The sequence below is a fragment of the Galleria mellonella genome, unplaced genomic scaffold (assembly GCF_026898425.1).
Source record: "Galleria mellonella isolate WM207_F2 unplaced genomic scaffold, CSIRO_AGI_GalMel_v1 utg109, whole genome shotgun sequence".
Classification (NCBI taxonomy): Eukaryota; Metazoa; Arthropoda; class Insecta; order Lepidoptera; family Pyralidae; genus Galleria; species Galleria mellonella.
In genome coordinates, this window is record NW_026441972.1 from 1,740,014 (window position 1) to 1,765,997 (window position 25,984).

The 25,984-nt window shown below is 41.6% G+C and overlaps 1 protein-coding gene across 1 annotated transcript in view; it reads right to left on the reverse strand.

The window, feature by feature from the left end:
• Window positions 1–25,984, reverse strand: part of LOC113511252 (uncharacterized) — a 202,857-nt gene that overhangs the window by 91,121 nt on the left and 85,752 nt on the right. Inside the window, exons 8-11 of the mRNA XM_052892420.1 lie at window positions 5,884–6,208; window positions 5,232–5,346; window positions 4,561–4,680; window positions 3,231–3,503 (exon numbers count right to left, since the gene is read on the reverse strand). Of these exons, the coding sequence (XP_052748380.1) occupies window positions 3,231–3,503; window positions 4,561–4,680; window positions 5,232–5,346; window positions 5,884–6,208 (833 nt within the window). The remainder of the gene's footprint in view (window positions 1–3,230; window positions 3,504–4,560; window positions 4,681–5,231; window positions 5,347–5,883; window positions 6,209–25,984) is intronic.

Sequence of the window (25,984 nt, forward strand, 5' to 3'; positions counted from 1 at the left end):
GCTCCCACTGGCGCGCCAGGTGGCGCACGCAGCGCGAGCACGCCAGCACGCGGCCGCCGCCCCCAGCAGCAGCAGCAGCAGCAGCAGCAGCAGCAGCAGCAGCAGCAGGAGGGCAGCGCGGGCGAGGAGTAGTGCGGTGTAGCGAGTACCTGCGGTGCTCGAGCGGCACGCGCTCGGCGTCCAGCAGCTCCCACTGGCGCGCCAGGTGGCGCACGCAGCGCGAGCACGCCAGCACGCGGCCGCCGCCACGCAGCGCGAGCAGAGCAGCAGCAGCAGCAGCAGCAGCAGCAGCAGCAGGAGGGCAGCGCGGGCGAGGAGTAGTGCGGTGTAGGAGTACCTGCGGTGCTCGAGCGGCACGCGCTCGGCGTCCAGCAGCTCCCACTGGCGCGCCAGGTGGCGCACGCAGCGCGAGCACGCCAGCACGCGGCCGCCGCCAGCAGCAGCAGCAGCAGCAGCAGCAGCAGCAGCAGCAGCAGCAGGAGGGCAGCGCGGGCGAGGAGTAGTGCGGTGTAGGAGTACCTGCGGTGCTCGAGCGGCACGCGCTCGGCGTCCAGCAGCTCCCACTGGCGCGCCAGGTGGCGCACGCAGCGCGAGCACGCCAGCACGCGGCCGCCGCCACCAGCCGCAGCAGCAGCAGCAGCAGCAGCAGCAGCAGCAGGAGGGCAGCGCGGGCGAGGAGTAGTGCGGTGTAGGAGTACCTGCGGTGCTCGAGCGGCACGCGCTCGGCGTCCAGCAGCTCCCACTGGCGCGCCAGGTGGCGCACGCAGCGCGAGCACGCCAGCACGCGGCCGCCGCCACCAGCAGCAGCAGCAGCAGCAGCAGCAGCAGCAGCAGCAGGAGGGCAGCGCGGGCGAGGAGTAGTGCGGTGTAGGAGTACCTGCGGTGCTCGAGCGGCACGCGCTCGGCGTCCAGCAGCTCCCACTGGCGCGCCAGGTGGCGCACGCAGCGCGAGCACGCCAGCACGCGGCCGCCGCCACCAGCAGCAGCAGCAGCAGCAGCAGCAGCAGCAGCAGCAGCAGCAGGAGGGCAGCGCGGGCGAGGAGTAGTGCGGTGTAGGAGTACCTGCGGTGCTCGAGCGGCACGCGCTCGGCGTCCAGCAGCTCCCACTGGCGCGCCAGGTGGCGCACGCAGCGCGAGCACGCCAGCACGCGGCCGCCGCCACCAGCAGCAGCAGCAGCAGCAGCAGCAGCAGCAGCAGCAGGAGGGCAGCGCGGGCGAGGAGTAGTGCGGTGTAGGAGTACCTGCGGTGCTCGAGCGGCACGCGCTCGGCGTCCAGCAGCTCCCACTGGCGCGCCAGGTGGCGCACGCAGCGCGAGCACGCCAGCACGCGGCCGCCGCCACCAGCAGCAGCAGCAGCAGCAGCAGCAGCAGCAGCAGCAGCAGCAGCAGGAGGGCAGCGCGGGCGAGGAGTAGTGCGGTGTAGGAGTACCTGCGGTGCTCGAGCGGCACGCGCTCGGCGTCCAGCAGCTCCCACTGGCGCGCCAGGTGGCGCACGCAGCGCGAGCACGCCAGCACGCGGCCGCCGCCACCAGCAGCAGCAGCAGCAGCAGCAGCAGCAGCAGCAGCAGGAGGGCAGCGCGGGCGAGGAGTAGTGCGGTGTAGGAGTACCTGCGGTGCTCGAGCGGCACGCGCTCGGCGTCCAGCAGCTCCCACTGGCGCGCCAGGTGGCGCACGCAGCGCGAGCACGCCAGCACGCGGCCGCCGCCACCAGCAGCAGCAGCAGCAGCAGCAGCAGCAGCAGCAGCAGGAGGGCAGCGCGGGCGAGGAGTAGTGCGGTGTAGGAGTACCTGCGGTGCTCGAGCGGCACGCGCTCGGCGTCCAGCAGCTCCCACTGGCGCGCCAGGTGGCGCACGCAGCGCGAGCACGCCAGCACGCGGCCGCCGCCACCAGCAGCAGCAGCAGCAGCAGCAGCAGCAGCAGCAGCAGGAGGGCAGCGCGGGCGAGGAGTAGTGCGGTGTAGGAGTACCTGCGGTGCTCGAGCGGCACGCGCTCGGCGTCCAGCAGCTCCCACTGGCGCGCCAGGTGGCGCACGCAGCGCGAGCACGCCAGCACGCGGCCGCCGCCACCAGCAGCAGCAGCAGCAGCAGCAGCAGCAGCAGCAGCAGGAGGGCAGCGCGGGCGAGGAGTAGTGCGGTGTAGGAGTACCTGCGGTGCTCGAGCGGCACGCGCTCGGCGTCCAGCAGCTCCCACTGGCGCGCCAGGTGGCGCACGCAGCGCGAGCACGCCAGCACGCGGCCGCCGCCACAGCAGCAGCAGCAGCAGCAGCAGCAGCAGCAGCAGCAGCAGGAGGGCAGCGCGGGCGAGGAGTAGTGCGGTGTAGGAGTACCTGCGGTGCTCGAGCGGCACGCGCTCGGCGTCCAGCAGCTCCCACTGGCGCGCCAGGTGGCGCACGCAGCGCGAGCACGCCAGCACGCGGCCGCCGCCACCAGCAGCAGCAGCTGCAGCAGCAGCAGCAGCAGCAGCAGGAGGGCAGCGCGGGCGAGGAGTAGTGCGGTGTAGGAGTACCTGCGGTGCTCGAGCGGCACGCGCTCGGCGTCCAGCAGCTCCCACTGGCGCGCCAGGTGGCGCACGCAGCGCGAGCACGCCAGCACGCGGCCGCCGCCACCAGCAGCAGCAGCAGCAGCAGCAGCAGCAGCAGCAGCAGGAGGGCAGCGCGGGCGAGGAGTAGTGCGGTGTAGGAGTACCTGCGGTGCTCGAGCGGCACGCGCTCGGCGTCCAGCAGCTCCCACTGGCGCGCCAGGTGGCGCACGCAGCGCGAGCACGCCAGCACGCGGCCGCCGCCACCAGCAGCAGCAGCAGCAGCAGCAGCAGCAGCAGCAGCAGCAGGAGGGCAGCGCGGGCGAGGAGTAGTGCGGTGTAGGAGTACCTGCGGTGCTCGAGCGGCACGCGCTCGGCGTCCAGCAGCTCCCACTGGCGCGCCAGGTGGCGCACGCAGCGCGAGCACGCCAGCACGCGGCCGCCGCCACCAGCAGCAGCAGCAGCAGCAGCAGCAGCAGCAGCAGCAGCAGGAGGGCAGCGCGGGCGAGGAGTAGTGCGGTGTAGGAGTACCTGCGGTGCTCGAGCGGCACGCGCTCGGCGTCCAGCAGCTCCCACTGGCGCGCCAGGTGGCGCACGCAGCGCGAGCACGCCAGCACGCGGCCGCCGCCACCAGCAGCAGCAGCAGCAGCAGCAGCAGCAGCAGCAGCAGCAGGAGGGCAGCGCGGGCGAGGAGTAGTGCGGTGTAGGAGTACCTGCGGTGCTCGAGCGGCACGCGCTCGGCGTCCAGCAGCTCCCACTGGCGCGCCAGGTGGCGCACGCAGCGCGAGCACGCCAGCACGCGGCCGCCGCGCGCCGCCGCGCCGCCGCCGGCCCCGCCGGCCCCGCCGGCCCCGCCGCCACCGGCAGCGCCGGCTGCCGACGACGCCAGGCACGGGAAGTGCATCGCGTGCGAGTTCATGTACTCCGCCGTCGTCGACAGCCACTCCATCGACTGCTGCGGGAACAGGCCCGCGCACACGTAGCACCTGCAAGCGCAGACATCTCTACTATCACCATCGAGTCCGGAGCGCAGCGGATACCGGCAATACAGGTAGGATTCCTGTTCCACTGTTACGTCATTGAAACAATTTAATCTGAATACAATCCTCATAGCCTACAGCCTAAATAGTCGCATACAGCACAATTTCAGAGATGTTTTCTCCCACGAACAAGGTTATGGAATGAGCTCCCTGCCGAAGTTTTCCCAAAAGACTACAACATGGAGTTTAAAACATGGAGTTTTTCAAAAGGGAGGTAAAAGTTTTTTCAAGGTCGGCAACACGCGCGTAATAAATCTGATATTGCAAGTTCCTTACATCTCATTATTTCCACTAAAATCATCATCATCATTTCAGCCGCATTTCACTGCTGCTGAACTTAAGCCTCGCCCTTAAGGGATTTTGTCAATAGTTACCATGCTTGTCATTGCGCATTGGAAACCGCAGGTAGGCCTGAAAATGTTTTAAAAGGGACGTTACTGCCCATCTCTCGTCCTCCCTGAGTCGCCTATTACGACACCCACGGAAAAAAGGGGGTAACCTATTCTATACTAGGACCACACGGCATTTCCACTAAAATACTTTTCATACACTCTATATACTAAAAAAAAATATCTTAAATTTTCAGAAATGTACAAGGCTTGAGCCCGATTAATGTTGACTACATATATAAAATAATTAGTCTAAGGATACTTTAAAAACATCACCGAAATCTAATTGCAGTTGCCAAACCCGCCTGTCGAGCGTGGCAACTATTGGCAAGATACCCCTGATATAATTATGATGATTATGACACGATCAAAAGTCGATGTTATGTTATAGCATGGCACTAGCCAAATTTTTTTCAACCTTAGAATGGGACATAAGCTGACGGTCCGCCTGATGGAAAGTGGTAACCGTCGCCTATAGACATGAGCAGTGCCATGGACATAACAGAGTATACTGTTTCGCCCCTGATACTCCCCCTGCGTTGCCATTCCTGAGGACTCAGGTGTTATTCCTCTGTACCGTGTAAATTCATTAATATCATTGCGTCTACACTCACCTATACAGGCCCATGCCATTCTCGCCGGAGACGATCTGGCCCTGCGGACTGCCGGCGAGCGTGTTCGGCGCCCGTTTGCTTGATTGACTCGAACTAGACTTCATGTCGTACGGCTTAAACCTGAAAACCACATAGTTTGTTTATATGAACACTGTAAAATCGTCTACGTTACATATGCACGTATTATCTCTCTGCTAGAAACCATCCTTGGAACCGTAGAATGGCTGCTGCATGGCAGAAACACGAATGGTATTTTTATATTAACAGCAGAGTTCAAAAAGAAGCAAGTTTTCAATTAGCTTGTCTTTTTATTGTTACAATCAGTTTTAAACCGATTTGGATAATTCTTTTTTTTTTCACGTGAATATAATATCTACAGGTTGGTCCCGTAGAAATTTTATCAAAATTTATTTAGTAGTTTTTAATTCAAAATAAATTGACACAACTGAAGTCGGTTTTTTTTAATACAATCTTAGTTATTCATGAATCATATTTTATTATTAGGGAGTCAAATGAACAGACGGTCCACCTGATGGGAAACGGCTACCGTCGCCCATGAACACCTGCAACACGAGAGGACTTCCTTGTGCGTTGCCGGCCTTTTAGGCTGCTTTAATATACAGTGACACCCTCTAGCGACACCCTCATGATAAAATTTAAGAAATGCTTACCTAATATTATTTGAATGTGAATTGTTATGCGCTGGATTCGGTTCGCCATTCTCCCCGTACGCTGGGTACTTCAGGGGGATAGTCTTATAACACGACGCGCAAATTTGAACCATACCTGCGTATACAAAAGATATTAATTATTTCACACGTCTGCACGGGCGCCCTCTGCTTCTATAGATAAGTAACAACTACGTTAATAGCGAACGTCTTAGCAACTAAACTGTACCATTCTGCGTCTTGTTCTTTCTTGCGAGTGCAGTAGCAAAAACATTTCTGCTGAATTCTTTGCAACTTGACTGCGAAGGCCGATGGTCTTTGGATGGATGGAATGTAATGGGAATTGTTCGATCGTTACCAATGAAAACCTATAATTTTTTTTTCTCCTTCCAAAATGACTGACTTTATTATTATATTTGTTTACAAAATCTCCATGATCTCCTGGCTGGCTCCTCATCATCATCACATCAGCCTTTAACTGTCCACTGACGAACATAGACATACCCCATAAGGGAGGTTTTGTCAGTAGTTGCCACGCTTGGCGGGCGAGTTAGAAAACACAGGCTTTGGTGGTGATTTAAGTTGGACGCTGCTACATCCCTTAGTCGCCTCTTACGACACGCACAGAAGTCAACTGTCAAAACGGTCCACTCACCCTGTGGACTAATCGGACTCGCGTCCGGGTGGGGCTTCAGCGTGGTGATGAAGGGGTAGTAGGGCTCCCGCTCCGGGTTGGAGCAGCAGTAGACGAGCCGGAGCTGCGAGCTGGGCGCGCTGACTCCGCACACGTAGCACACGAAGCTGGCGGTGGACGGCGGCGGCTGCGGCTGGCTCGCCGGCCGCTCCAGCGACGGCGAGTGCGTGTGCGCCGCCAGCGACTTGTCGCCAGAACTCGCCAGGCTCAAAGGTGACGGAGGCAGCAGCGACGGTGGCCGCGTACGGAGAGTGTACACCCGCTCGTTTGGCGCCACGTTGCGGGACTGTTGATGACAATAAGAACTTTTCGATATGTGTTACGGTTTGAAGGGTGGGATATGGCGTGAATTTACAGGGTACAGAGGAATAACACCTGAGTCCTCAGGAATGGCAACGCATGGGGGGTATCATGGACGAAACAGTATACTCTGTTATGTTCATGGTACTGCTCATGTCTATAGGCGACGGTTACGACTTTCCATCAGGTGGGTCGTTAGTTTGTTTGCCATTCTAAGTTATATAAAAAAAATGTTACGTAGAAAACGAAAAAGAAAATGCTAGCAATATATCCTAACACGTCGACTTTTAGGCAATTACCTCTGGAAACTTGTTAAATTCATCACGATAAACCAACTGACCTTTCTCACCTACTATCTCTTACAGGTGCTCCGCTAGTGTATATCGATAGATACCGCAGACAGGGTCACCATTTCATTTTCACCCATTAAAAAAGAAATAATCCCAAACTAACTAACACAGCTATGTTATGAAATCTGATAGAGAAAGTTTTTTTGGAATTTTTTTATGCAACTTAGAATGGCAAACAAGCTGACGGCCCACCCAGATGGAAAGTGGTAACGGTCACCAACAGACATGGAAATACGTAGAATACCATTTTCATCACTACAATTATTTAATGACATACTGTATAATTTGAACATACTTTAGGCGAATTCCAAAAGAGGATTCTCGATTCGTTTGATTATTTCTTTGACTACGTTATCCTATTACGCCGGCAGTGCTGAATAAAATTTCACAATTATTTTTACAATCAATAATCTGGGCGTTGCTACATTTTTTTTTTTTTTTTTTAGTGGAAATACAAAATCATTAATGATAGATATAATGTGCAACTCATTGTACGTCATTTTTCAATCAACAATCTACATTCACGTGAGTGAAGCAGAGGGAAATAATTAGTATAGATTAGAGATAATTAAATAACATTACCTAATCACAGTTCGTTATCTGTGATAAGCAGATGCGATTACTCTATCTGACAATGCGTACCGTTATTTTACATCGTTCACAGTACCAGACACCGTATAAACGAGTACATAATAGGTAAGTATCGTTACAATATCGTGTCATGGTATAAAAATATTGTAAATATAAGCGTTTATCATAACACGTATCTTGAATTACAGGCGTGATACGTAACATGACAAGATTTTTAGCCTTAATAGAGTGCATTGACTTCAATATTTACTGAAATATATTTATTTAATAGATTCATTATACGAGCCGTTAACTGTCCACTGCTGAATATAAGCCTCATACCACAAGGCCAGAAAAGGGAGGTTTTGCCAGTAGTTGCCACGCTTGGCAGACGGATTGGCAACTGCAGTTAGGTTTTGATAATCTTTAAAAAGGGCGTCCCTTTTGCTGCATTTTTAGTTTTTGGTGAGTGCATTGGTAAATCTGTAAAGTTTACCAAAAATATATTCCAATATTATAAATAAATAATTTTAACAGACTATTAGATACAGAGAGCGTATTAATTAGTTAGTAAAGAACATTTGTTTTTTTTTAGAGAAATATTCATTAATGATATAAAAACTATATACTCTCTCTTCTCTTTTTCATATAAGAGTTTCCTCTTGTCGGTGCAACTAATTCATGCATCTTCTTTCAGCTAGTACAATCCCAGGCCATATCCTTGACCTCCCTATACGACATGATACCTAGTGTTGCCGTTCACCTGACGGTAAGTGACTACCGCCGCCATGATCACCCACAAAACCAAAGGCATAGCAAGTGTGCTGCCGGCCTTTTAAAGGAAATATGCTCTTTTCTTGAAGGTTATGATGTCGTATCGGAAATACTGCTGCTGGAAGTTGATTCCAAAGAGTGGTTGTGCTGTGTTTTGGTTGTTGAGTTTACCTTTAAACACTGTATGAGCTGTTACTTCTTTAACGTAGTTTGGTAGATGTTATAAACTTAAATAGCTTTAATAGCAGTAGGCACTTCTTTTATAAATAAATGAATGAATGAATGGATGAATGAATGAATGAATGACTGAATGAATGAATATTTATTTGCAAGAAATATGGTAAATATACAGATAGATAAAATAATATTAAGTCCACATATTTCGCCACAATTAGGCATGCAAAATTTTAAATACTTAAATATTAAATTAACAATTCTTATAAAAATATGTAAATTTAACCTACACTTTGGTCCTTCTAGTTTGTCATTTGGTCTATTTATACGCATTCTGGTGTCCGATATTCTTTTGAAATAAATTTTTGATGTGATAACACAATATCGATTCCGTCCTGCCACGCACCTATCACGCGTGTATATTTACTAGTAGATATCTACGTCATCGCATGGGCCGCCCCATATTACTATATTTTATTATCAACACACAATGTACTTTATATGATACACAATGACAAATAACTTTAATGGATGATAAGGTGCTTTTTTTTATCAAGGATTTTGTTTTTTTTTTTTATTTTCTAAATTGTTTTATTGGCGTTCATGAGTGTTATAATTGATAATTATTGTCTTCTGAAGGTTGTATTGTCTAATCGTTATCATTGTAGACTAGCCATAACCCGTGGCTCCACTCGCATACCATTATATTTCTGTTTCTACTAAATTTCATATGTCTAATTTCCAAACTGACGATACTCCAAGATACAATTTTCAAATCTAATTTTACCCCCTTCGGGGTTGAATTTTCAATATTCCTTTTGTATTATTCACCTACGATGTATAATGAACCTTTCAGTGAAAATTCTTAATATAGCAGTTTCAGCTGTGCATTCATATATTTTTTATACCACTGAGGTGACAAACAGCCATACGGCCCACCTGATATGGCCCATGGTAAGCAGTTACCGTAACCTATGAACGTCTACAATACTTGGGTTATCACGCGCGCGTTGCTCACCCCGAAGAAACCTTTTTTCCCCCTTTTTTGAAGAACCCCATGCTGTAGTCTCTTGGAAAGAGCTCAACAAAGAGCTCATTGCATACCCTGAGCGTTCGTGACATATGGTTCATGTATAGTGATAAATGGATCAGACAGTCAACAATCAGCATTCTTATTTAATTATATATAGATTCTATATGTGCTCCTTTAACCAAAGGTTGTCTGTAAGAGATTGTCCTAGCGATAAGACCGCCTTTTGTACATTTATATGTATATTTTAATCTGTACTCCATGCTACTGTATTTCAATTGAATTGATTATATATTATTGTTTATTTTTATGTTTTTGGTGCGAGAGTGAAATAAATAAATAGAATTTTAAAACAATTTGTTTTGTCATTACCATTATAACATAGTAGTTGCCACGCTTGGCAGATGGGTTGGCAACCGCAGTTACTGTTTTGGTGACGTTTTAAGAGTGACGCTGCTGGACAATTAACTCGATTAATAAAATACCTTAATCGCTTCTTAAAATACCCAAGGGAAAGGAAGGGGGTGGCCCATTTTTACCATAATTTAATTATAATTTTACTATTAGGATACTTAAATAGTAAATAGTTAAAAATAGATAATTTTTACAATTTTTAAGCAGCCACTCAAAAAAAATATTCATGTTACCAGGATTTTTGAATGGTTTTTTTTTATTCCACTATCTTTTCTAGATACTAGCCCTCCTCAACAAGTGGCAAGCGAATCCATCGATGGATTCGTTACTGCTATGAGTCGAAGCGAGACATCGGACGTTGCTACCTCATTGTATCACATGGACTTCCTTAGTGATGAGGATTCCATAGACATATTTGGTGTCACTTGTCTTTAGAGCCTGAACAGATTTGCATGGTTTTGTTAGGTGCGGGGTATCGTTAAACCTTACATGATCCCGAACGACAAAGGTAATATTTCTTTTTGAAAATATTTTGTTTATGTCATGGCAACAATGTTTTTTTAATTTTCGAAGGAGAAAATGTGCTTGATTTATTTATAACTAAACAGATGTCCATATCACAAAACGGCAACGCCGAAAATAATTCTTTTTATATGTTGTAAATACGTACATGCCGTGTGGTCCCGGCATAGAATAGGCCACCCTTTCCTTTCCCGCGGACCTCGTAAGACGAATAAGGGAAGGGCGAGGGATGGGTAACAACATCCCTCTTAAAACATCTCCAAAGCCTAACTGCGTTTGCCAACCCGCCTACCAAGCATGACAACTACTGGCAAACCCCCCTCTCCCCCAAGATAATATGATGGTTGTAAATACGCTTGTATTAAGATCACAATAAAATAAATATAATTTCGTTCTACATACCTGGTACAGTAACTTTGGACTGATAACCAAAGAGGCGTTCTGATAGGTATAATAAAAGTTTATATGTCATAAAACCATTATCTATTTATATCTAATATAAAAAACTAACACCGTCATTCCCCTCTGTACATTTGGAGCGAGATTGAACAAGTATATGTAGTTATTATCGAAGCGATAAAATTAATATTGAAATGTTATAAAAATGAATAGCGTTCTATTGATAACAGCTAAGTCCTTTAATCTGTACTAGAAATATCTGTATATGTATATGTAAAGATAGGACATAATCAGCTTTAGATATAAAAACAAAACACTAAGAATCAGTGGTTAGATAATAAAGAATAATATCGAATAGGTATCGAAATCTTATAACGAAATGAGGTATATATAGCTCTTTACCTTAATCTGATCTCACATATTCTTATCAATAATAATTTATTATTACGACAAATATATCAAACAATAGATATATGGTATTGCTCTACCAAAAAAAAAAAATAGCAATTTAATTATCAATCGAAGAATTATCGTGTATAGAACATCATATTTCGCTAACAAATTGGCATTAAAATCGTAGGTCAGAAATCAGTGAAACTTAAGTGAGATTGGATCACATTAGCCGTATGGGTTCCGATATTTGGGCAAACATTGAAAAATCCGACCCAGGAAGCGATGGCGTGATGACTTAGACGCATTTAAAAGAGACTAGTTTGAGGTGGCTCAGAACAGGAAATTTGGGAAGGAGATGAGAAAGACTTTTGGCCAACAGATCTTCCAGATCATTGATTAATAATAGATAGACATCGATTTCAATAGTAACAGTAATATGGAATCACCGTGAGATGTAAACACTGTCGATTAACAAAATAATACACCAATAAATCAGTGGTAATAAATACAGGGTACAGAGGAATAACACCTGAGTCCTCAGGAATGGCAACGCATAGGGGGTATCATGGGCGAAACAGTATACTCTGTTATGTTCACGGTACTGCTCATGTTTATAGGCGACAGTTACCACTTTCCATCAGGTGGGCCGTCAGCTTGTTTGCCATTCTAAGTTGTATAAAAAAAAGGGATTTATATCCTCCTCTTATTGATAAACCAATGTCCAGTAATGGGACATTTTTGTTGAAAGAAACAATACAAATAAATAGACCAGTACTAGTGTTTGTACTAGGAGAATAGAAATCTCTAAGAGATGTTAACAGTTTCAATAAACAATAGTTCACAGGAGAAAACGTTTACGATCATGTGAGATCGGGCATAAAAGATTAATAAATCTTTTATATAAAACTAAAACGAGATTTTACAAAGGTTATGAACAAAAATAATGATGAAATGACAGTGCAAGTCGTTGTAAACCAATGTAAATAAATCTATGTCGAAAGGATGAATACAACTAAATAGATCTTTGTACTAGGAAAACAGAAATCCCAAAGAGGTATCAGTTGCAACAGTGAATATAACAAATACAAATGAGGTAACGTTTACAACGCGAAATCAGACAAGTAGAATTATCAGAAGACAAAATCTCTTACAAAACCAAAACGAGATTATCTATATAAAAACGATGACAAAATGAACTGACTGTGTGTGTGAGAAGCTGAACATTAAAGCTGTGTGAGCATACAATATGTCATTCAAACCTAATCTAAATTGTTACTACAAGCGAGTGGACTAATCGCCGCGCAGACTGTCCATGTGCTTGTACGTGACCCACGGGTTATCTGACAGCGCACCCCGGGTCAGCTGATAGCCTATAGGTACATTACACAAACAAGCATATAAATTGTGATATCACCGTGTTATCATATTAAAATGTAAAAACTTTCTCGATCCATGTTTAATTAAATGTTTCTTGCAAACATTCAAAGTTCAAGATGACTGTATTGTAATCGGTACCCTATTAATAAGTGGAACAAAGATTACAGTTGCCCATACAGATATGTTTGTATATACTACGTAATGCTTCAATATGAGCGCAAACCATATTTTATTTCAGAAATATTCAGAATTGATAGAATTTATTTTTGTTTGAAAATAGCAACAACTGGGTTTCTTATCTATTCTTCGTAAGTGAAACTGCATACCGAATCGAGCATGTCATAAAAAATACTTAAAATTAAGTTAATAAAATATATTATGTTTATATACTGTAGTATACAAAAATATAGTAAGCTATAAAATTACTTGGTACACCCGGTAGAATTAAAAATAGCAACAAAGAAACTTATGATTAATGAATAACGCCTTTCGAATTAAATCCTCCAAGGCTGTTAAAGATTAGCAACAGCCAATGAACTTTGTTATCTCTCGAAGACATTTTATCAGCGACCCTTTTTGTTCAAGATTTGGCAGTATAGACGTTTTAATAAAAAGTAAATTTTTCGTACTTGCAATATTAGAACCATAGATATAGACCGTTTAACCGCTAGAAGGTCAAACATTCAAATTTTGTTGATTACACGCACTTTTGTATTTATTTTAATTTATTATAAAACTTGAGGCACGGACAAGCATTTCATTTTAACCAAGAGCTTCTCACCTTCAAGCGCAAACATACGTGTTTTGGACCTTCGTTGCCGAATAATAATACGCAAAGTACGAGTCAGCGACCATTGGACTCATCGTATGCCAATTCATCGCACAAGTTTTGACTACGAGAATGAGAAGACATCTAGTAAGGATCGAGGTTAAGGCGTCGGAGGAGCAGCAGCAGACAGCAATCGTCCATAAACGCATTCCGGAACGGTCTGCCATCCTCCCTAACCCCATCTCCTTCGCTTCAATTGTGTCACACCGTGCCTTTTCACGTTACAATTCTTGTGTTCAGCAATAAGAAAGCTTTGTGTATAGCTAGCACAGGCTGATCTTACAGACCAAGAATCAAACGTAAGTACCTTCATAATTTGCCAAAATGAGTATAAATGAGGCTAGTGTTAAAATAAATAAAGATCCCCTAATAGGCTAGTCGCTAATAATGAAAACGATAATGAACTAAAGGATCTAGTCAAGACGCGTGGCATATTAAAAAGCAGGCTTACTAAATTTTCTAATGCCGTTAGTGATATTACCCTCGAACAATTAACTAATCAAAATGCGCCGATATAAAATTACGCATGCAAGGTATTACAAGCTTATTTGCAGAATTTAGCGATGTTCAAACAAAAATCGAAAAAAACGAGATTCAGATTTAGATTTGACGCAACGAGAATTGTTTGAAGATTGCTATTATCATGCACTAGCTCAAGCTGAATGTTTGCTCAAATCGGTAGAACTAGCGCGTCCAGTAAGGGTAGTAATAACAGTCTATTGACCATACCTGTATATCATTGGATTTATCTCTAGTACACAATTCCGATGAAAAGCGATATTCAGAAATTCCACTACCTAAAATCGTCACTAAAGGAAGCGCGGAGTTAGTTATCGAGTTTAGAATTCTCTGCTAGTAACTATGTGGTAGCATGAACTACTTCTCAACAGATAAATAGCATGCATAACCACGTTAAGGCCTTATTCACTATTCAAAAACTTTCTGAATCACCACATGCACTCAGAAAACTGACAGATATTATTCTTGAAATTTACGCGCATTAAAAATATTAAGCCTAAATACGTTAATTATATTTATTATAACGTCTAAGTTAGATGAAACCACCGAACGTGAATGGCAACAATTTAAATGCACCACACGAAAATATATTAATGATATTTCTTCACTGAAGGTAGATGATTTACTCATGTTCTCAGAGACTTGACATGTTGGAAACATTGCTAGTTTCACACAGAGTTAACAGTGACGTTAAAACTCAAAACGCGACTTTACAACAATCGTCTATTATCCGTCACATAAAACATCACATCATAAAGTGCACTGCAATATTTCCACCAATAAGTCACAGCAAGGTCGAATCATACTAAGAAATCGTGTTTAATGTGTAACGCCGATCATCCACTTTATTCATGTCAAACAGACACTAACTTAGACGCTAAACTGCAATTTATAACCGCAAATAAATTATGTGAGAACTGTTTACGTCCAGGGCATTCAGTTAATATGTGCAAATTTGGACTTGTAGACTGTGTTTTAAAAAACACAACACGCTTATTCATAATAACGTGACTGATCGAGTAGCGGTCGTATCAATGCATCTATCCGACACTGGAACCCCGGGTTCTAGTCAAATGACCCCGCGACCGTCGCACCGCCCGCGCCGTCCATCCCCGCGCAAATTCATTCGTCTCGAGTAAACAGCACACACATAGATAATTCTAATTTAATTCACAAACAATCTACTATGCGACCCGTTATATTGTCTAAAGTCGAGATAGCCGATAGGTACAATAAGTTTCACTTAGCAACTGTGGTAGTCAACATTGTTTTATTTCTAAACCACTATGTAGGTGTTGTCATCACAGATATGTGATATCGAGATCAAATCACGCATTGAAAATTACTCAGCACGCATTAAATGTTTTGTGTTGCCGCACATTACATCTACGCTACCTACTGCTATGTATAGTCAACGCGCGCAGTCGTTTATGATACCTGACTATATCTGGCTGATCCACAATATTATGAATCTCAAAATATTGATATTTTAAAGGCGCAGACTTATTTTTATTATGCGAGGGTAAAATAACCCAATGGACCCTTTTACAAAATACAAGGTTAGGTTGGATTATTTCAGGGCCTATTGATTTAACACGCACAATATCAATACGTTGTCCAATGTAACTTCACTCAATCTATTGACACTCAGTTACGACGGTTTTGGGAGTTAGAAGAGGTGTAAAACTAGTGACATACAGACTGACGAAGAACGCTCTTGTGAGGAAGCTTTCATTCGTACTACCACGCGCAATAGTGACGGAAGCAGCTTGCCACTGAAACAGTCGCCATCTGTTTTGGGTGAATCTTTGTCACAAGCTGAACGTCGTTTTTTGGCACTAGAGAGGCAATTAGAACGTAATTCTAACTATAAAAAAATATATTTTAAATTTATACACGAATACATCGAATTAGATCATATGACGCGAGTAACTTTATATGGAACCCCACACTTCTTTTTACCTCATCACGGCGTGTATCGTGAGCACAGCAGCACAACAAAACTTCGCGTGGTGTTCGATGCTTGCCGCCACCAGTAGTGGAGTGTCTTTAAATGACATTCAACAAATCGGACCTCCAGTGCAGGGTGATTTAGTTGACATTTTGCTTCGTTTCAGACAACATAGGTACACTGCTTGTGCAGACGTCGAAAAGATGTACAGGCAGTGTCTCCTAAACATTACAACGCGATCTCCAGTTGATTGTGTGGCGTGACAATCCATCTGAACCGTTAGGTATTTATCAATTAAACACGGTAACGTATGGGACAGCCTCCGCACCGTTTCTTATTGTTAGGTGTTAAAGCAGCTGGCACTCATGCAATCAGAAGAAGGACTCTTCTATTTAGTACAAAAAACTTTTGTACAAAATAGAACAGAAATATATGAGTGGGAAGGAACTTTGGCGTCATGTAGAGAGAAGGCTCAGCTGATCTGATCTCGCGCGGTATTCAGATGGAGGATCTCTCATCTTCTACTTTATGGTAAATACTTCAGTTGCAATAATGTGTGACTCTCAGCAACTATTGCCTGAGTTGAAATAGTGTGACGCATTCCTACGCTACTGATCAAGACTGCGAACGTACATTCTTTCCATTTGTTGGATTTTCTCAATATAGTCGCATGAGAAGAACTTCGCATATATGCAACGTTTTATTCATAATACGCGCAATAAAAATACTCAACGGTCAGGTACTCTCACTGTCAATTAATTTCTGATATAACTTTGGCTCGACTGTCTCAACTAGAATCGTTTTCAGATGATATAGGTTACTCACAAATAATAGTACTCTAGTTAATAAGCATAAGTAAATTAAATTTATTTATTGATAAAAATAAACTAATTCGTGTTGGTGGTCGGATTGTAAATTCTCCCGACTTTAATTTTGATAAAAAACATCCGATTTTAATTTCATCTAAACATATTTTCTCCCTACTACTATTCAGACACGAACACAAGCAGTTGTTGCAGGTTGAAGGTTGTTTATGATTGCATTATTTGTAAAATGACTTTCTTATGGGAGATTCACCAAAAGAACGCTTAACTTCGGGCTTTCCTTTTATGCGTTCTGGGGTGGACTACGCCGGACCAATCGTAAGGGTAAAGGTGCTAGGACGACAAAATGCTATGTGTGCTTATTTATTTGTTTTGTAACGCGCGCTGTACATTTAGAAGTCAGTGACTTGTCAACAGATGCATATTTATTAGCGTTAAAGAGATTTATATCTAGGCGTGGCAACCCATGTAAGATTGTTTCTGATAATGGTAGAAATTTTGTTGGATTGATGAATGACTTTAAACATTTTTTAGCTAATTGTTCGTCACAGATTATAGAATATGCCACAGCTCAGAATATTCAATTCACATTCATACCGCCTTATGCGCCTCATTTTGGTGGATTATGGAAGCTGGAATTCGGTCCTGTAAGAATTTCCTACGTCGTATAGTAGGAAACGCGCACTTAACCTACGAGGAGTTCAGCACAGTGTTGACACAATTTGAAGCGGTCCGAACTCCCGTCCTTTAAGCCCTATGTCCTCAGATCCACAAGATTTGTCACCTCTTAGTCCAGGCCATTTTCTAGTGGGACGTCCACTTACTGCGCCTGCTGGTGATGACTTCACTGAGACGCCTGTTTATCGACTGACACGTTATCAACGAGTTGAGCAGATTCGACAGCAATTTTGGTCCCGTTGGGCGAAAATACGTGTCAGAACTTCAAATAAGGACTAAAGGAAGGAAGAACACACTTGAACTGCAGCCTGATATGCTAGTAGTTATTAAGGACGACAACCTACCGCCGTTAAAATGGCATTTCGGTGAATAGTGAAGATCTTCCCTGGCAAAGACGGCATCACTAGAGTAGCCGATATTCGCACATCGTCAGGTGTCGTGAGACGCGCTTACAGCAAGATATGTCCCTTACTTGATGACTAATTCTAGTTTTAAGGTTTTAAAATCTTCATGTTCAAGATTTGGCAGTATAGACGTTTTAATAAAAAGTAAATTTTTCGTACTTGCAATATTAGAACCATAGATATAGACCGTTTAACCGCTAGAAGGTCAAACATTCAAATTTTGTTAACGGATAGAACTACACGCACTTTTGTATTTATTTTAATTTATTATAAAACTTGAGGCACGGACAAGCATTTCATTTTAACCAAGAGCTTCTCACCTTCAAGCGCAAACAAAAGGTCTTGTGTTAAAACAAAGAAAATAGAGTACTAAAGATCTCTATCTACATTTCTTGCTTTATTCATTTCGTTGTCTCTAATCATGCATACACTCGAATTCAGAAGAGACTCGAATTCTCCTTTAGGTGGAAAAACTTTCAATTGTGGTCCTCGACTTCACTATCAGGTCTACCTGAGACAAAAGTCGTATTCTAATACATGGCAAACTCTCGTGTCAAGACGTCCTGGAATGTCTTCATTGTATACGATGGTGTCTCTAAAACTATGTACCTTGAAGAATATCTGTTTTAATTTAGAAGAACTTGTAAGTTTAGACTCCCTTTTCCGCATTTAGTATTTGGACAATTTGCATGTAGAGTCGCGGTCAAGCTTCGCCCATAAGCGTAGAAGCTTTCTGATAGCTTTGCAAGCTTCGCGAAGCGACCTTACTGTTTAAAATGAAGAAAAAAAGAATTGTTAGTAATGGGAGTCTAGAAGTCCCATTGCTAGCAATATACCCGCAGGAGATTAGGCCAAACTCTACGTAGTTCCTCCTAAAAACATTGTGGTCAATTCTTGTTAAATATGTCACTGACAGTAGACTGAGTAGGCTAACTGACCTGCTTTCATCTTTACCTATCATCAATAATTTTTAATTTAATTTACCGAATTTCATTATCACCCTTTACTGTATAGAGTGAGTCTTTGTCAGCCGGGCGTTTCTTTGGAGTAAAATCAGTTTCGGCATAGACGACTAGTCTGTAGCCTCAACTGTGTGTGTTTATTTAAGAAATAATGTTCCTATCAATATTTTAAGATTTTTCTTCACAAAGCTTGGCGAACACATTTTGTTTGAGAGTCGTCGGTTCGAGGTTACTACTTATTCATAAATATTACAATTATTAATACCGACTAAATAATTTGCATATAAAAGATACAATGTGAAACAAAAACCGATACATTCTTATGTAAACACGTTAGTACTCAAGCACGATATATACGCTGTAGTTAATATTTCTCATACTCATATTTCATATATAAGAATGAGAAACTATTTCTATAGTCGGATTCAATAGAATTTAATAAAAATGTGAGAGAGAATGACTAATTGTCTCACAAAGCAGCGCGCTAATGTCCAAAAGTAGTACAAACAAAAAGTTGATTACATGAATGTTTCGATTCATTACAAATTTCATTCAGAGAATGTTTCTACGATAATTAAACGTGGTTACATTTTCATTATTTTATTATAATAGTCTATATTCGTGTGAGAGTGACGTCCCATGGTGCCAATACTTTCTAGTCCGCTTTGGTTATATACAATGTATACTGATATGACTTATTAGACGTAAAACTAGTAATTTAAAATTCAAAGCTCTTTCCTGGTATTCGATCTTGCGATCTCCGGACTGCAGTCGTGTGATCTCCGATCGAGATGTCATTGCTTAGTGAAAACAAAGCTGCTTAATTATAGACATAAATCATAATAAAGCTAAATAGAAATCAAGTTTACTGACTAGCGTTATCATGTCATAGTCGACGACGCTGCGCACGATTCGATGTTTACAAAGTAATTAGAGCTATTCCAAGTTTAAATAGAGTATCAGTGACCTATGGCCAAGAGCGGTGCCCTCAAAAACTGCGACCCACGATACGAACTGACCTCCGCCAATACTGCGCTCGTTTATCGTGCGATGAGTAATATACGTGTGACAGGATGAAATGCAAATCGTGATAAATGCACAGAGAATGAGAAGTGCGCTTAGATCAATATTAAACCGACTTTGTTATACGGAACACTTACAAAATGTTAAGAGTTGCCAGTAATGAAAAATGCTAGTAGTTGTCATGCTTGGCAGCCGCACTTAGTCTTAAGAGGGACACTTCTGGACATCCCTCGACCATTATGTTCCCTTAGTTACCTCTTACGACACCCACGAGAAAGGAAGCTCATTCTACGCGGCACATATATACTTTTTTTTATAGGAGGACAATAGAATGGTAACCCCGCCTGTGCTATCGGTATATGCAGGGGGGGCACCAGTGAGGTATGATAAATGAGAATGCTAGGGAGAGGCACGTGCGGGTTTCCGATCCTAAAGAAACCTTAATATACCCTAAGATATCTTTGCCAATTCAATGTTCGGGTCACCTTAAACAATTCACGCTGCAGGTGTGTAAAGTGTGTTGTAACACAGCGATGTATGTGTTCACATTTTTTACTCTTAGAGCTTATTGCTGTTTTCTGTCAGTAAAAGTAATTAAAGAATGTTCCTAGCAGCGAAAAGAGATACATTGTTTATGCATGAGTAGATTGTAACCACTAAAATAGGTTCTTCAATTGGTAGAATGTGCAAATATCTATTGAGTTTAGACCTGATTTGGTCAGATGCTTGTTTGATTGCAGTTTCAATAACAAAGACATTTATACCTTTCTTGAACAACTTTGAGTATGCCATTTCATCAGAGAATTCAAATAATTTAATCCCGGCTATAAAAGCGGCTGATACAATATCTGAGACTATTACATTAGTTGCGTTTACTACACTACGGTAGACCTTAGTATAATCTACACAGTTATCTTTTATAAAACAATTGTAGTTACTACTTCACAAACATATTATCATTCTAAAACATTTATATATCTATTATAAAACATGCTTTTATTATATCAACTGATAACTGTCCGCTGTTGAATATAGACCTACCTCATAAGGAAAGGTTTTGCCAGTAGTTACTGTGCTTGGCAGGCGAACTGATAACTGCAGATGGGCTTTGATGATTTTTTAAGAGGAAATGCTGCCCATCCCTCGACCATTTAATTCTCTTAGTTGCCTCTTACGACACCCATGTTCATTCTATGCCGAGACTACAAAACAATATATCAAATAGAAATTTCAGAAACTGGCAAAAACGATCTAACGATCCAAATGAGCAGAAAGATGGAGAACAAAATTTGTCATGACCTTTTTGGATTTTCGTGTCGACTATTTGTTTTGAACTTGCCGATATATCGTTGGAAATATCTGCGCAAATAATCGTGGTAAGAACCGGTTCATTATGTATATTAACAAAATATACTCAACACGACTTCCGTTTTAATCTACACTAAAAGTCATAGAATAGGCGACATTCACGTTTTTAACTAAATATAACGTATAAGATATATTTAGTCTTATAAGCGGATTAATTACAATGAATCGATAAGACCGTGATGCCGATAAAGTTTTAGGTTAAAGTATACAAACAAAGTAAATGGCTTTAAACAACAAAAAACAGAACGAACCAACATTTTAAATAAAGCAAATAATTTTGGTGCTTCAAATAGACGCGAAAATCTCTGATACAGAAGATTTTGTACAAAAGTTGATTGCATGGATCTGGTACAATTCGTGTTTCTGTCGCCAATATTGGTTTAAAAAATATTACAGTAGCTAGGCACAGAGACAACACTATAGTCCTCAGGAAGGAAACAAAGACGTGACGATCTTTTTAATGATATCAGTAATGTTCTCAAATGCGCTCTCGTTATTTGCTACGTTGCGTTGTTTTTGTTGAAGACGTAACAGAGAGAGAGACGATTCCGCCAAGAAAGAGCCACGATGGTTTTCAAGATCTGCGCTCTCTTTATTAACTAGGTACCACTTATTGTCAAGAGACCTGCCCAAACGTTTATTTACAGTAGAATAAATCCATCTAGCAGTTTTAGCTGGAATAATGCAGCGCCGTAACAATTAGAGCACGTAACAGGCCTCTGTCTCCGAACCGTACGTACTCACAATGTACAAACAGCTAAACAAACACAAATACTAGCAATGCGTCACAGTATCACCTGAACACACTGTGGCCTACGTCAGCGGCGCCCCCGATTGTGTGCCCGTACCAGTATTCAACTATGCTTTCAGCGTTCTTTACTTTAAATGGTTTTTAAGTGAACTTAAAGATTGAAAGACTCACGCTTCAACAATCCACCAATTTTTGTTAAGTGTAAACATACAATGAGCAGTTTTTTTTTTGTTTTCAGACTGAATTCGTGTACAATAACAATTCTGCATGTTATTTTAATAAAATTATCAAATTGTATTTTCTAGTTTTTCTTCTAAAATATTCTTTGTTCTTTTATTTTAAAAGCATCTTCAAAAATGCTCAAACAAATTATTGTACTAATAAATTTTAGTGATTGTGCTGTATGATAGCCTAGATTGGTACCCTCTGTGTCATTACATTAAATATTTTTGGTACAAAACAATAAAGCTTGCACTTATGTTTCTATTTCAAAGATAAAAACTTGTATACCTATAACAATCATAGTCATGAAAAGCATATCTATATTCAGTCTCTGTAGTTAGAATATTTCATGATTTCCTTAGCTAATTCTGCCATTTTATAGATTTTATCTAATTACTTTTATCCCATTTTAGATTCTTGATCTTAGAGTTTGACATTTTTGAGTTTAGAAAAAACTGTCATTACGAGACTTGCTATCGAGTCATAGTTGAACATCAAATGTAACTTGATTTCCAATTTTTCGTTTGAAGCTCTACACAAAAGACGTGCGTGAGATTTATGACACGAATCGAGGTTTGGCCAATTTAGTTTTTCTCTTTACCTCATAAGAGATCTGACGTCATGATATTTAAAAAGTGTACTGTTTACGACAGAATAATCATTTCGAAAACCGGACCTGATCGAGACTGCCAAAAATTTTATATGGTTGACGATCAATATCCTAGAAATAAAATGATCACAAGTCTATTAATTCATTGTCAAAGCAATATAAAAATTTATGCGCCATAATTTTTATAGCCTCATAAATTATACGAGTGGAAAGTCTATACTGCATCATTAGAAGAACGTCAACACTGCATCATAAGAGTAATGAAGCGGCCGAATTGTCATATAAATATTAAGCATTAAAATCTTTTTAAATTGGATTAAGCCATATAATAAAACTATAATTAGACTGTTTGTGCACACATCACGCAAAAATTGGTCGACAGATTTTATTAAAATCAGGTGATAATTTAATACCAGGGGTCAATACGCAGAATTTTGCGGTAATGAAATGTGTCATTTACTATGGAAAAATTCAACAAATACATTTTTCACTGCAAAAAACCGATTTCAATCGTGAAAGATATCAAAGTATAGAACGACGAGATATTTTGTACAGTACTTTGGCTTCGAAAGAAGCAATTTTTTGCTTTGCGAAGAATGAAAACTTTAACCGTAACAAAATTAATAATAAGTAAGTTATTAATAACAAGCAAATTTTTAAACAGAATTGAGAACGTAACAAACAGTTTTAAAAATCGTTTCAAAATACGATTACATCTAATTCTAATCTAATCTACAACTAACAAACACTAAATTCTACAACATTAAAGAGTAACATGGAATTGTTGTGTATGTAAAGTGGAAAAGCTTAGTCACCAAAATACCTTTTTATAAAATACTACCTAAAGAAAAATGTGTGAATGAAAGGAAGAGAAACATGCTAACTAACAGTCTAGACGTCATAGTGTGAATTAAAAGGAAAAGTGTTATCGAAAAAGGGGTAGATGTTAGAAGAAAACAGCAAGACCCAACACAGCCCAAGGAAACCAGTTGGATCCACAACAACGCTAAACTAACATTTAGGGAAGATCTTAATTTTTATGTTAAAAACAGACTGAAATATGAAAACATAAACATGCAATAGACACGCAACGAAATCACCAATACAATTTAGGACAGTGAAAACCCAACCTAAACCTACATTACACAAAGTTTAAGACTTAAACAAACTTGATAAGACTGATATTACGTAGCAACATTAAATCAAATTAACAAATACACAAGTACACAACCTTAGTACACAACTGCCAAACAACGGCGCTAGTGTCGCGGGCACCGCTAACGCTTGTACGATAAGATAAAATAACGACAGCTTAATCTTAAGAAGTAACGCGTACAAAAGTCCATTTGCATCGATCAATGTTACAATATCTGTTTGTAACGGCCTTATCTTTGCTTATAACGATATCAACACAGCTATCCTTAAATCAAAAGCTATTTAAAACTATGAACATATAATTTAGATATTGCGGATCTAATAAATTGATATGTAAAAAGACGAACAACGATTCTTTTTTACTATTATTGTAAAAGAAGGGCGAAACTTGTATTATTCTAAAGTTACAGTACGATAGACAATATAGAAAAATAACGAGCGCATGTGTGTGAGTGCAATACGGAAAACAAAATACGTTCAAAATCATTTGAATAAGAGTATATTTACTTTGAACATTTTGGTTTTTACCAACATATTTATTTAAAACATCAATGACACTAATGAAGTTACAAATGTATCTTCAAAGTTTTTAATTTTAGTATAAATTTTACAATCACGAAACATGCTACAAAGATATATGTCAAGTTTCTCTTTTCACTTCTTTCACTCATTAATTAGCCAAGTTTATAAATTACCAAATAGGTATGCACTTAGTCTCGACACACGATGGGATCAAATTCAAAAATCCATAATACCTTGCCGTTAAACGGCGAACTGTCCTGTTTCCCGCACATGTGGTCCAGCATCCCATTCCTTGTCTCAACCTGCTTTAACAACAACACCACGTTAGCACTAATATATACAATCACCATCACTGTAAGCTAGATAGATACCTCGCGCAACATAGGCACCAGATATTTGCCTTTGAACCACATCGCGTTCACGCACCCAGCCCAACATTATCACTGATTGTATCCACTCAATGTACAAACGAAATTATTTTATCAGAAAATCACAAATCGATAATGTATCGGGCATTCATTCGATTAAACTTACTTCGTATTCAGATAAGTGGCGGACGTACGTGCGCGCGGTTGCGTCGCGGACGACTGAAGACGCGCGAACGGTGGACCGCGGCTGCACGGCCATGCGGCTCAGTGGCTGACTATTCACTAGTTGTAATCACATTGTCAAACGGCCCGTAGGCATTTACGCATCAAGTGTATTTACCTGTGAAAGTCCATTAATGCTTGATCTTGCCTAACACCGTCTGTGTTTAGTCACCTCCGGTCAAGTGCATGTTGCATTTATATTGTACATTAATTGGTATTCAAATAGGTATGGTAATATATTTATTTATGGCATCAATCGTTGAATTATTCATGCTAATCACCACTCATTATAATAATGTATCGATAAATGAGGATACAGAATTCTAATCGTGTGAAAATAATCTTGTACGAATTTTATTTCGCAATGTCTCTATTTTTAACATTTATATTAGACGGATTGACAAATTTTATTGCCTTTCGCAGAAAGAGTTCCACAAGTACATATGCGCCTTTTATTAAGGGGCCAAAACTCTTCTGGAAAAGAATTAAAAACTAACAATTCCATTAGCAGTGAGATAATGGAATTATTAATACCGTTTGATTTTCTTTGGAATTTTCGCAAAATCATGAACCACGCTATTGCATTGGATACTGGGGTTAATATTTTTTTATGTAATGTTTATACGCAATTTAAAAACATGAATGGTCCCAAACAATGTTATTGCAACTTTTAAAACATTCAAAATATCACCTTGTGAAGAAAGGCAAGACTATCTTTACAATATGATAGTTGTTGGAGATTCAAAGCAAATTGTATTGTATGAAAAGGAAGGATTTAAAAGCTAATCTACAGTTGTACTTAATCGGTCAAGTCCCATAAAACTCCAAGCTTTATGTTATGTTCGTGCAAATGGACAACAATTCTGAAAGTCTTTATTTCGTCCTCTACACCAGGTCAAACATTCTAAATACAATTAATATTCAACTCAGTTTGTTTAAACTACTTTGTGTATACGAATGCTTAGATACCAAAATTTTCGGGTAAGTAACCGGAATTTATCAATTGACCTCACGTCATATCTCAATGTTTGGGTTATTCAGAGCCCGATATTAAAGATCTCAGAGTTTGGGTACAACCAACGATAACATTATAACAATTTAGTTACTACTGACATTAAAATTTATTGATGCTACATATATTGTTAAGTGGTCACCATATTGGTGACCGCGGATAACATATTACACCATTATTACATAAATAAAAGCCAAACAATGATATCGATAGATCACACCGTTGTGGTCTGAGCTTCGTTTGCAAGTCTGGTTGCATAGCAGTTCTGTTATCATTTTACCAGGGCGTTGGAAGTTCTCCAATGACTAACGGTGAATAGGCATCGAAATCATTCTTTAA